The 13,881-nt window shown below is 40.4% G+C and overlaps 1 protein-coding gene across 1 annotated transcript; it reads left to right on the forward strand.

Annotated features, from left to right (window-relative positions):
• The first annotated feature begins 1,966 nt into the window (after positions 1-1,966).
• msh2 (mutS homolog 2 (E. coli)) lies at positions 1,967-13,611 on the forward strand. Its single transcript, XM_061028152.1, has 16 exons — positions 1,967-2,226; positions 2,421-2,569; positions 4,539-4,823; positions 4,952-5,098; positions 5,402-5,551; positions 6,583-6,716; positions 6,944-7,143; positions 7,664-7,773; positions 7,899-8,022; positions 8,611-8,761; positions 9,339-9,436; positions 9,746-9,991; positions 11,072-11,276; positions 11,358-11,605; positions 11,840-12,015; positions 13,347-13,611. Exons 1-16 carry the CDS (start codon positions 2,019-2,021, stop codon positions 13,521-13,523), a joined length of 2,808 nt encoding a protein of 935 aa, XP_060884135.1. The 5' UTR covers positions 1,967-2,018; the 3' UTR covers positions 13,524-13,611.
• Positions 13,612-13,881: the final 270 nt, after the last annotated feature.

Consider the following 13,881-nt stretch of genomic DNA (forward strand, 5'->3'; position numbering starts at 1 on the left):
CATGATGAAGAAGCCCATCCTAAAAAAAAAAGAAGATGTTTTAAACTAAACTGAGGTTTTGTTTTCCTCAAAAAAAGTTCATAATTTTAACAGAATCATTTCCTTTTTCTGAAGCTATCCTTTTTTTTTTTTGCCTAAACATAACCACACTTCAACTATAGCTAAAACTATACAAAACACATTTTTATTTTCATTTGATAAATTTGGGGGATAACCACCAAAGTCACAAGAATATATCCTGTGGGGGCCTGTGGGACAATTCGATGCAATCCACCTGGAAGTTGCTTAGATTTTCTCAACTTTAGCCCCAAATGTCAACCTGCTGATAACACTAGAAAAACAGTCAGGTGCCAATTGAAGTCAATTAACTTCCACGTCTTGGCACAATGAATGTCTTTCCAGTTGATGTTGAAATATTCTATCATCAGACTGATTATTTGAATAACCATAAATAGGCTATAAGTGCAATAGTAATTAGTAGAGAGACAGGACATTGCAGATCTTTATTATGTTTACAGATGGGTATTTTGCTAAGGCTTATACAAATAAAGATTGTCAGCTTGGATCTGCAATTACAGTTACTGAGTCAAAGCTCTCTCCACGGCTGTCCTTATTAACAAACACTCACAGAATGAATGTTTCCCCCCCCAAAAAGAAGATTTCTATCAGCAAACACCACAGTTTTTATTTTTTACTTTAAAAGCCCCTTGAGATGTACCATCTCGTTTTGAAGGGGGTCCTAACAGGACAACAGCCTGCATACAAGCTCATGACTTGACAAAGTTTAACCTCTGTCTAGCTCTGAGATGCTGCCCCCTGCATGTGGTGAGTGCTTACTATGGCAATTTCACAGTTAATGGATTTGTGCAGGAAAAGTTACAACCAAAATACAATCTCCTGATCCCTGTGAGGACAATCAGTTTGGTTTCATTCAGTCCGTACATCAGTTCTGTTCATTTTATATCAAGCAATAGTTATAACTTTGTTACAATACATAGTCAGGTTTCATCCACCAATTTGTTGCTGTGTTTGTTACTGGATTGAATCCGCTTGTTTAAGATGGTTAACCTGCATGATCCAAGTTTCAAAGATGCTTTTTTTCTAAAACGTACTACTATATGCTCTCTGTATGCTGCAGGAAGACTCAAACATATATTAGGTGTCACTTGACCAGAGTAAAACTACAACAACCAGAATGGACTATAGTGAGTGGCATTGGACCAGTAACCCTCCCAATGTCACTCACTTTCTGGATAGACTTAATCATTGGTGTGTTATTTGGTGTGTTTGTTGATTGTGATCAGGATTTTTTTTCATTTTGCAACACTTTTATTCCATTTGTTTTATGTTAGACTTCATTAATTGATTACGTTTTCAGGTAAAAATATTTACGTTAGACATTTAAAAAATAAATAAATAAATAAGACAAGGTATAGGATATTATGAGCATTCACTTTTTTAATGAATTTCTGATATTTACGTTGTTTATTGTGAGTTTTCTTTTTTTTCCCCTCTTCTTTATTGAAGGTTTAAAAAAAAAAAATTAAAACAGAAACAGGCAACGGGGAAAAAAAATACAAGGAAAAACTCTAAACATAAATTATATAACATTATATATCAAACATATATAATGTTATTGTGAGTTTTCTGTATGTTTCTGCAAAGGATATGGTTATACTTTTACTTATACGTTTGAAAATCTTTGGAAATATCTTATTTTGTTCCAATATCCTAAAAATGCGAACTTATAAAGAAAATGCAACTTAATTTTCTTTTTTCTAATATATTTCTTTGACTACTTATTTATAACGGTGTTTTGTCTTTTTGTTCATTTATCATTATTTAAATTAATTAATTAATTATTTTTTATACACTTTTTTTATATTAATTAAACTCTCCATCGGTACCTGTGGGTGGCGGTAACGTAAATTAAAAAAAAAAGCAACAGTAAACGATAAAGAAGTGGGGAATAATGACGTAGTTCCGGTTTGATACCCGAGGTGGCGGGAGTTTTCAGCATGGCGGTTCAACCGAAACAGAACCTGTCTATGGACAGTGCAGCCGAGCATGGATTTCTTAACTTTGTTTTCTCAATGCCGGAAAAACCGGACACGACTTTCAGGATATTTGACCGCAACGACTACTATACTGTCCACGGGAAGGACGCCATATTCGCAGCAAAGGAAGTTTTCAAGACGAATGCGGTCATCAAATACTTGGGCTCAGGTACACACGAATAGCTTCTGAAGCTTAGCTAACAATGCCACTAATCTGGCTGCAGGTAGTTAATTCTGTTGCATGTTGTTAGTTCTGTTTTATCTGAAGACGAACTCCATGTAGCCGAAAGCTAAGCTACCATGCTCGGTGCTGATTACATGGTCGGTCGTTTCTGCATTTAATTTGAGCATTTTGATCTTCAGGGAGTCGTAAGCTGGAGAGTGTGGTCCTGAGCAAACTGAACTTTGAGGCCTTTGCGAAAGACCTGCTGCTAATGAAGCAGTACAGAGTGGAGGTGTACAAAAACCACAGCAAGAGCAGCAAGGAGCACGACTGGAGGATCGAGTACAAGGTACTGTTTAGATCCATGAGGAGGAGTGTCCCTGTGCTTTATGTTTGTCTGCATGCAGCTGTCCATAAGGTCGTTACATAATTGTAAATAGCTGTGACATGCAGTGGCGATTCTACAGTCTGATGGGGCCCTATTCAAAATATATATTTTTTAATTTTTTTATTTTTTATTATTATTATTTTATTATATTTTATTTTTATTATTATTATTATTTTTTATTATTATTATTTATTATTATTATTATTATTATTATTATTATTTTATTATTATTATTATTTTTTATTATTTTTTTTTTTTTTCCGGATTTTTTCAGATTGTGTAATACTGGCTGGTTGGTGGGTGGCTAGGCTTGGGGGAGCATTAAGTGTGAGTGATTGTGAGTGTGTGTGTGTGTGTTTGTGGTGTGGGTGTCTCTGTGTTTAAATGTTTGGTATTATGTTTTGGATTTATCTTTTATTTTGATTTTGTATTGTGATGATTAATTTATGTTTCGTAAAGGACCCCCTTGAAAATGAGATGATGCATCTCGAGGGGCTATCCTTGAAATAAATTACAAATAGGGGGGGGGCCCCTCCATAAACCATTATGTTTGCCAGAATGTCCTGACACCTCTTCCTCTTTCTATTTTAACTCTCAGACAGATAATTCCTCTTCAGTTTCCTCCAGTGACTGTCATTGACAAACTTCGGTTTTCAGAGGACTAATGCATGAGAGGCTAAGAAGGGCGAACAGGGTGAGCGCTGTCAGATGGGGCCCCCCATAGGGAGGTTTCGTACCGTCATTGCAAAATTTGCACATTTTGAGCCACTGCTGTGGTTTAAAGTTTGTCAGCCCCTTTAATTAAAAAAATAAATCTTGTATGGATTTCTTTGTTTTTAAGATTTATTTTTGGGCTTTTTGTGCCTTTTTAATGGAGCGATAGGACAGTGGATAGAGTCGGAAATCAGGGAGGGAGAGAGAGAGAGAGTGGGGATCGACATGCGGGAAAGAAGCCACAGGTGGGATGTGAACCCGGGCCGCCCGCTTGAGACGACAGCCTCCCTGTATGGATTTCTTTAATCTGATTGCAGTGAGTTGAGGAATGGGGTATCTGCAGTGAAATTCTAGTTTTTTTTTGTTGTTGCAAAATTGGATTCTGCACTTTCAGACAATGTGCAAAATGACTTCCGCTGCCAGCTTCAGTATCTCATTTCTAACCATTTAGACGAGTTGAGGCAGCTCATCAGCACACCTGATATAGCATGAGCCTCATTCATTAGATCTGAGTCCTTACTGCAAGTTGATTTCAAACCCAAGCCTTATTCTCAATGTCAAGTCCCCTATCTCCATCAGCTATATCCCACTGAAATTCTTAAAGATTCTTAAGATTTTTTTTTTAATCATGCTATCAAACTGAATGATTTAGCTTTTTTAATTATGCTTCAACTTTCCTTCAGTCCGTCCTGTGTCTGATACATTCAGGTTTTATAAAGACTGATATAATATATGTATAAAACTTTTCAGCGTGTGTGTCCTTGACATTGTTGTCTTGGTTCCAGACAGGATTGTCTCAGCGTTACTTTAATTAATTGACAGCTTATCTAAGAGACTCTTAAGGTCTTTAAACTGAGATTGATGAGCAGGCTGGCTTCTCTTTCACTGCTATGCATTTAATCAGAGATCAACTCCTCAAACGTTGGAACAACTGTTTTCATTACTAATTAATATCCAGTTTATTTTCTTGATAAATCCATCAGTCATTTGTTTGATGAGACTGAATCCATTCAAACCACAAAGACAAACGGCCTGCTATTACATATGACAAAAGAGCATTGCATCAAATGTGAAAAGCTGCATACTTGAAATTCCACCTTTTCCTATTCCATCTTTTCCTGGCCCCCCATTGGCCAAAAAAAAAAATCTTGTATGTTTGTTATAATCTCCCTCTCTCTCTCTGTCCTTTGTCCTTCTCACCCACTTCCTCCATCAGGCCTCTCCTGGGAACTTGACTCAGTTTGAGGAGATTCTGTTTGGTGGAGGAGCCGGAGCGGAGGGTTGTGCAGGAGTCGTAGCAGTGCGTGTGGCCACAGGAGCTGACGGGCAGCGCGTGGTCGGGGTCGGCTATGTTGACGCCGCCCAGAGGACGATGGGAGTGTGTGAGTTTCCAGACAACGAGATCTTCTCCAACCTGGAGTCGCTGCTCGTCCAGATCAGCCCCAAAGAGTGTCTCTTAGCGCAGGGCGACGGAAACACGGACGGCATTAAACTTCGGGAGGTACGTGGCGGGCGGGGCTACGACATGAAAACAGCAAAAACATCTATAATACATTCTATAATACCTAATAAACAACAAATAATGCTGCCGAAATGATCTGAATATGTTTTTATGATGCGTTTGTGAAGGTGGTGCAGCGTGGCGGCCTGCTGGTCTCTGACAGGAAGAGAGCGGAGTTCAAAAGTAAGGACATGGTGCAGGATCTGAACAGGCTGCTGAGGGCCAAGAGAGGAGAGACGGTGGCCAGCAACACGCTGCCTGAGCTCGACAAACAGGTCAACAACACAATACTGATAATGAAGCTGTTAGCGAGGAGGGAACATCATTTCACATATTCACGGTTTATGTAACCAAATGGAACATTTAAAAGTCAGTATTAAGACAAACCTGAGGATTCTTTTGCCTTCGCGTGATTGAGATTGAACAACCAGAATGTGTTTTGGTGTCTTACTCTTGTAATGTAGAATGAAAAGCCCTGGTTTAAAGTCAGATACGTATTCCCCCCTGCCTGAACAGAAAGCGAAAGTTAACGTTTTAACTGTTTGATCAGAGTTCCACGTGTGCGCTTTCATTCTCAGGTGGCGATGTCGTGCCTGGCGGCAGTTGTGCGTTTCCTCGAGCTTCTCTCTGACGAGTCAAACTTCAACTCGTTCAGTCTGACCTCCCTGGAGCTGGGTCAGTACATGAGGCTCGACAACGCTGCTGTGAGGGCCCTGAACCTCTTCCAGGTCAGTGACGGCTCATTTAAGCCCGTGTTTTCCCCCAGGTGTCTGTTGTAGTTTAAAAAAAAAAAAAACTACAAAAATAAACATAATCAAATAAAGGTGGAAAGTATTTTCACATATAACTGTCATAATGAATGAATGAATGAAACCTTTATTGCCCCTAGGGGAATTTGCCTTGCACAGAGAGCTAAAAAAAACACAATACAAACAAAAATTTACAGGACCGCACATAAGAACACATAAAAACACACTGAAGCATCACATGATTCAATGAGGGATTTCAGCAAGTTAAATAAAGTGCAGAGTGTCGAGTTCGTCCCGTATGATCAGTTCTTATTAAGCAGCTGAATACTGCGCGGTACAAAGGATGTAACGCCTCTTTTAGTCCGCATTCTGTACCTGCTCCCTGAATTCAAGAGTTCATACTCTGACCAAAGGGGGTGCAGAGGGTCAGCTGTAATCTTGATGGCTAAATTCAGTGTGTACCGGTCTGTCAGGAAAGAAATGCTGTACATTTGCTTCCCAGTTATCTTGCTGCCTAGTTTAACAATTTTGTCCAGTTTGTTCCTATTTTGTAAGGACAGTGCTCCTCCCCAACACTGAATACAAAAGGTCAGCACATGAGAGGTTAACGTAAGTTTTGCATTAATCAGTCAGTCATGTATTACTTTCCAATTAGGAAGATTTTCTGTTTGTGATCCTAAGTTCAAACAGAAGAAATAAACCACTCTCATAACTTCATGCTAAAGCGGTTTCAAAGTAGTTAAAGGACAAAAAGAAACATTTTCGCCATCAATATTTTTGATCTTGCAATAATCACATTGAAGGATGTGAAATTTTGAGTAAGACAAATTTGCAAAGTCCATTGAAGCCTCAAACAGCGCCCCCTCTCCTTTTGTTGTGACTTACCCGTGCTACAGGGCTGAAGAGGTTATTTTCTGGTATAGATTTGCTGACTGTGCAACTTTTTTTTTTTGTTCCTTTAAAACGGAATACAGAACTTTCAAACGTGCTTTCTGACATTATCTCTCCAGGGGTCGCCGGACGACACCAGTGGAGCTCACTCGTTGGCCGGTTTGTTGAACAAGTGTCGTACGCCGCAGGGTCAGCGGCTGGTCAACCAGTGGATCAAACAACCGCTCATGGACAAAACCAAAATAGAGGAGAGGTAAAAATCTGAACACTGAACAGATCCCACCTTAGAAGAGGAGATGCATGAAGGGAAATTTCAGATTTTTCAAATGTATTTATTATTCAACTGTACTGTGATGAATCGTGTATGCTACATGTTTTTTCTGTATTAATATGGAGATGATGCCATGTAACCCTTTATGGGTATTTTTTTGCGTTCAGTGACAGATTGTGATGATCCTCTGTGCGTGTTTGTGTGTTCAGGTTGGACCTGGTGGAGAGCTTCGTGTGTGACTCGGAGCTCCGGCAGACCTGCCAGGAAGACCTGCTGCGTCGGTTTCCTGACATGCACCGGCTGTCCAAGAAGTTCCACCGTCACTCTGCCTCTCTGCAGGACTGTTACCGCGTCTACCAGGCGGTGAGCCACATCCCCGCCCTCATCACAGCGTTGGACAGATACTCAGGTACACACACCTGCAGATGTCATATGTACTGCTATCATTTCTACGACATCTGTGCAGGAGCATTGCGCTGATTTAGATGATGTCGGGAGCTGAGTGATTAATTGGTTGTCCATATCATCCAATACTGATTTTAGTATTTGCTTACAAGTTTTACACTTTGATTTAAAAGCCTTTTCATCCACATCTATGCTGAAATATCACATAGTGTGTAAAACATGGCACTTAAGACTTTATATTTTAAAGCACTTATTTGTTTCAGAGAGCAGCCTGCTCTTTGCAGGGTCACATAAATACAAAATTCATCACATTTCTAAAATTCACTATATGAGCGGTCATATCAGTAATCAGTCCATTTTTCCCTCTAAAATCTGTCTGCAAAGGCCTTAAAAGTTCCATATCTACTCTGTAGGGTTTATGCTAGGGATTTAGCCTAAAATGACTCTTTGTCAAAACATCTTTATAAAAATTGGGTCAGTGCCTTGTATGTACTACTTCTTCATTCTATTCGTGTGTTTTGAAGGGAGCTACCAGGTTCTGCTGGAGGCTGCGTTCCTCTCTCCTTTCAGAGACCTGCTGACGGACTTTGTTAAGTATCAGGAGATGATTGAAACCACGCTGGACATGAACCAGGTCTGTTAAAGCATTTCTCTTTCACATGTACCACTCTTGTATTTTTCTATCTTGTCAGTTCTACCTCTTATTCATGGGTGTCTTTTTTTTCTTTTCCCCCCCCCCATATCCTGCTTGTCATGCAGATTGACCATCATGAGTTCCTGGTGAAGGCGTCCTTTGACCCCGTGTTGAGTGAGCTGAGAGAAAAGATGGACGAGCTGGAAAAGAGCATGCAGTCCGTGCTGAACAGTGCAGCCAGAGAACTGGGTGATTACACACGCTAACAGAGAACAGGATGTTATATTGATCTACGACAGTGGTTCTCAAACTTTTTAGACTGTGTACCACCTCCGAAAATACAGATAACAGATAATTAACAGATATTCTGTTAATGTAACAGATATTCTGTTAATGTAGACCTACATTAACAGAATATCTGTTAATGTAGGTCTACAGCTGCTTGCTGTTGTTTCAGTACTGAACTATAACGGAATGTCGAGTGGAACTTTTCAAAAAGCGAGGCGTACTCCTGTTGTTGTTTATGTCTGTGCGCGCGCATAAATTGAGCAGATTAAAGTTGTTTGTTGCAAAAACTAGATTAATTTAGAGGGGAAAACACATCTGATACAAATACAAGCTAGATAAGGGTACGACAAAAAAACGGGTTTGTTTTTTATGTTGTGGAGATTTCTTTGCGTACCACCACAGGGAGCCTGCGTACCATAGTTTGAGAACCACTGATCTACGAGATAGAGTCCTTCACCTTTAATGACCTCCACATTTCTGTATTGGATTCCTTTTGAAGAGTCGCTGCAGCTCGGTTTGAAATCACAGTAATCCTTTTTTGTATTTCAGGTTTGGATGCTGGAAAGACGGTGAAACTGGAGTCAAACGCCATGCTGGGTTTTTACCTGAGAGTCACCTGCAAAGAGGAGAAGAGTCTGAGGAACAACAAGAAGTTCACCACGCTGGACGTCCAGAAGAACGGCGTGCGCTTCACCAACAGGTCCTTCACACTGCATCGCACACCTCAGAGCTTCACACACACACACACACACACACACAATGTGAATAATACCTGAAGGGATATGCCAGTTCTATTCTAGGCCAGTTTGAATGTTTTTTATAAGCTGCAACAAATAATGCTACTGACGCTACCTTTAATGCACACAGAGCAACACATGAAGGTTACTAGTAATGCTTTGACAGCTTAAACAAATCAACAACACAAGTGAACAAGCATTTACAGGAACCTGCAGCACACTCAGTCTATGTACAGCACAGACATTAAACCAGAAAGCGTCTCTTATACTCGAGTTTTTCCTAAAGAACTTGTGAAGGTTAATAGAAAGCTTTAGAGTTTTCAAGATGAAGATGTACCCAAGGTCAGATTTAGCTCTTGGTAATGATCTCAGATGAAGTTATTTAAAAAAAAAAACAACATTAAATTTACCGACACAGGTTAAGAAAAAATAACCTGCGTGGCCCAGTGCAGTCTGTGTGGAACGTTTGTAACTACATTTCCCCCGTCAGATGACTGAAGTGTGTCAGCTGATGGTCTGTTGTGTTTCTCATGTCTGCAGTAAGCTGAGCTCCCTGAACGAGGAGTACACAAAGAACCGGGAGGAGTACGAGGAGGCGCAGAACGCCATCGTCACAGAGATCTTAAACATCGCCTCAGGTGAAAAATCTCATCACATGCTGCTCACCAAGTCTCTTCCGCATGTGATCGATTTGACAATTAGATCAAATTATGCTGTGATGATATAGAATTTGTCTAATACGACCTTTAATACTGATAGAGATCACGTTTTCTACAAAAAGAGTAAAAACTTCACAACACTGTGAACTCTTAAGAGTTAAAGAAGTGTTGAGATTGTGGTCAGATGTCATTCTTCATCAAATGTCAATTGTTCCGGAAGCCGGCTCACGCTGCAGACTGTCTGTCTCCGTGAACATTTATCTGAAGCGTTGAACTCTGGGCCGCCAGGTTACGTGGATCCTCTGCAGACGCTGAGCGACGTCATAGCTCAGCTGGACGCCGTGGTGAGTCTCGCCGTGGCGTCTGTCTCTGCTCCCGTGCCGTACGTTCGACCCCGCCTGCTGTCTGACGGCATCAGACGCATGGAGCTGAAACAGGCGAGACACCCCTGCATGGAGACGGACGCAGACACCGCCTTCATACCCAACGACATCACCTTCACCCAGGGAGAGAAGAGCTTCTATATTATAACAGGTGAATGATAGTGACAGTTTTAAAGCAGTCACATTTAATATGATGGTCAAAATACAAAAGCTAAATGAAGAAATAATATGGTGTTTTTTTCTAGGCTTATTTTTAAACCATCAATCCAGGAAACAAGAACGTGCATAAAAATAAGGCCTGCTCTTCATATTCTGCAGCTGCTCCAACTTGTTCACAGTTTCATTCACAGAGTTATTTCGTTGTGCTGCAGGTATCAATGTTGAGAGAAAAGAGGTGGACGCGTCTTCTTAAGCTTTATTATTTTTAAAATACACTGTCCGCCTCCTGACTTGTTTAAACCTGCACACATTATTATTCTATGGATGCATCAAGCCCATCGAGACCTTCAGAATGCACCTAAAGTCCATTAACACTCTGACAAGGCTCTGATTTAAATTTATCCTTTGGGAACAATTCCTCAGAGAATTTGACGACTCATTAGCTTAATCTTAAGTTCCAATGTTTTTCTTCTTTTTGGTTGATTTTAAGAAAGATTTTTCTGAGACCAGCTGCGACCAGAAATGAGGCTGAGAGCTACCGGAGTGAAATCAGTAAAGAGACAAAGTAGAGCAGATTTGAGGGCGCCAGTTTAGTCTTCAGAGCAGGCGCCAACTTCACTCCTCAATACAGGTTCAACCCTCAGCCTCGAGACTTTAATTTGTATCTCTACAGCTGTCCTGTCAAATGAAGCCAAAAAAATACCTTCTTTTCCTAATATTGAAAAAATGAATCCTTCGGTGAAGTTGTTTTTTGTGTGTAAATATTTGAAAAAATTGCTGATGAATCGGTTTGAGATGAACTAATGGTCTGATTGTCCAACCTTTTTTGATCTTCAGATGTTTTGTAAGAGTTGGTTATTGTAATGATTTTTGAGAGTAGGTCCTTCTTTGTAAATAATAAGGCGCACAGACCTACAGGGTCAGATGATGAAAAGTGTTAAATTACATCAAAAGTCGAGGAATATGTTTGAACTAAGACACAGTGGAAGTAAACCAAGTTCGACCTTTTAGAAGGGAAATGTGTGCATTCTGCCTGAACACACTTTCATGCAACTCTTCCTCCCCTCTGCAGGACCAAACATGGGCGGTAAGTCCACATTTATCCGGCAGGTGGGAGTGATCGCTTTGATGGCTCAGATCGGCTGCTTTGTGCCATGTGAGAAGGCGGAGCTTAGTGTGATTGACAGCATCCTGGCCCGGGTTGGAGCGGGTGACAGCCAGGTGAAAGGAGTGTCCACCTTCATGTCCGAGATGTTGGAGACTGCGGCCATTCTGCGGTAAGAACAGACGAAATGACTTCACAGCTTCTTTTTAAAGAAAGACGTGCTGTTTCTCATCGTGTGTGCGCCGTCCCTCAGCTCGGCCACGGAGAACTCGCTCATCATAATCGACGAGCTCGGCAGAGGAACGTCCACTTACGACGGCTTCGGTTTGGCCTGGGCCATCAGCGAACACGTCGCCTCTAAAATCGGCAGCTTCTGTCTGTTCGCTACTCACTTCCACGAGCTGACGGCGCTCGCAGCTCAGCAATCGTCTGTCCACAACCTGCATGTCACAGCGCTGACGACGCACAACACGCTCACCATGCTGTACAGAATCAAACCCGGTCAGCACACACACACACATCAACATTTAAATACAGCTGTGTTTATTTAAAGTGAGTGTACTACATTTAAGAGCTTCTTTTGGTTTATTTAGTAAATGTTTCTGCAATGGTTGATTACGCAAAGTGAAGATGCTCTTTTGAAATCATTAAAATGTTCTTTATTGTATGTAATAATGAGATTCAGTGTCTGCCATTAAGTCTCCTGACAAATCTTTTCCTTCAATGTGCCCTCAGGTGTGTGTGATCAGAGTTTTGGTATCCATGTTGCCGAGCTGGCCTGCTTCCCGCCGGCAGTGGTTGCAATGGCAAAGGAGAAGGCGGAGGAGCTGGAAGAGTTCCAGGATCCGGCTGGAGAGAAGTCAGAGCGGGACGGAGAGCCCGAGGCAAAGAGACGATGCTCAGAGAAACAGGTAGGCCTCAGTTTTCATGCTCACGCAGGAGTTTCTAAACAGGCTTTCTGCTTTTCAGAAACCATCTCGTAGAAAGTGTAACACGAGATCGTTATCTTAACATCTACATCCAATGAATGGAAGAAACACTTCTCTTAACCCCAAAACTAATCTGAGAAGCAGCTCTTCTGTTAGTGGTTGATGTAGTTTAGTGATATTTAACTCTACTATCATACGTACACTACAAACCAGAACAAACATTGTGCTCAGCTGCACTTTTAATACCAGTTTATTTTTAATCTTTTAACTTTTTTTTATTTTTTTATTCATTCATTAAAGAATAATAAGAGTCAAAAATATTTGTGTAAATAGACGACTTACAGAAACAAAACACTTGACATGCTTACACTGGTCCATTTCACACAATGAAATTCAAACAATCAATGACAAAGAAAGGAATGAGCTGAAGCCCATCCTGTAAAATCCTTCATATAAGTCAGAACACAAGCAATCCAACAAAACAAAAACAAAAGCAGATAAACTCTTCTTTCTTCATTATTTCACGTTTTAATCATTCATTTGCATTTTAAGTTTTTTTTTTTTTTTTTTTTAAACTGCAATCCGACTAGCTTCCATACGGTAGATGAGCTCCATTCAAACTTCACATGGTGAAAACAAACCGCACTAGAAAGCTCCACGGCTTCACAGACTGAATGTTTTGGAATTTTCTGAAGGCAGTGGAAAGAGTCTCACACACACACACACACACACACACAGACTCACACAGAGAAGAGTATTTCAACTTTTTATTACCTCTTGGACACACAGGAGGTAAAGTCAGGTTTATGTGACTTATAGACTGGGTTTGACTGAATGTGGTACTGGACTTGTTGGTAAACTAATACCTGGAATTACCAGGGCCTAGTTATTCAAAAGGACAAGAGCCAGATTTGTATTTCCTGTATGACAAATAATGGATAAACATCCTGCTAAAAAATGTGATTAATCATGATAAACTATTGAAATTTGGTGATTTATCATGGCTAAAAAAAATATATTGTTTGACAGGCCTTGTACTTTTAGAAATCCTTTCCTTTCTTTGAACCCAGTTTAAAATGAAATTGAATCAGACACATTTACTTTGGAATAACCAGGCTTTGAAAATTACAAACAGAAAGTCAAACATTTATCTCTAAAAACCGCCTTTCACCACTCCAAGCCTTTCACTCTTTATGCACCTCGGTAGTTGGTGGCGTTGCCAGAGAATCCCACCCTGCTTCTTTAGTGATGCAATAATGACATCATCTGTAATAGCTTTTGAACTTATTTAAAATTTGTACTCTATCCTTCAGGTGGGCGAAAACCTGATCCAAGACTTCCTGGAGAAGGTGAAGTCACTTCCTGCTGCCACCATGAGCGAGGCAGAGGTGAAGGCTGCGCTCAGGAGGATGAAAGAGGAGCTCGTGGCCAAAAAGAACTCGTACATCACAGACCTCCTCGCACGCTGCGCTCCGGCTAAAACAGCTTGATCTGTAGGTCCCATTTAAGTTAACCTACTATAGTTGTTACACTAACGCTCTTATTGTATAGTTTTCAAATAAAGATTTTTTTCCCTCATCTGCTGAGTGTTTTTGTCTGTTATTATAATTACATTAATCTTCTGTATCACTTATCAGCTGAGTTGTGGCTGCTTCTAAGAACTTCTACACTTCAATTTGTAGTTTTCCAGTAAATCAGCTAAGGTGGATTAATGAATCTGTTATCACACATTTCAATGTGATAGTGAGGCTGTTATGCATAAATACTTTTATCTTAACAGAGCTGTTCCAGCTGATCTTTTCAGTAAACTATTTTTACTTTTATTGTGAAGGCGGCTCTTTGGTTTTC

The sequence above is a fragment of the Labrus mixtus genome, chromosome 21 (genome assembly GCF_963584025.1).
Source record: "Labrus mixtus chromosome 21, fLabMix1.1, whole genome shotgun sequence".
Lineage (NCBI taxonomy): Eukaryota > Metazoa > Chordata > Actinopteri > Labriformes > Labridae > Labrus > Labrus mixtus.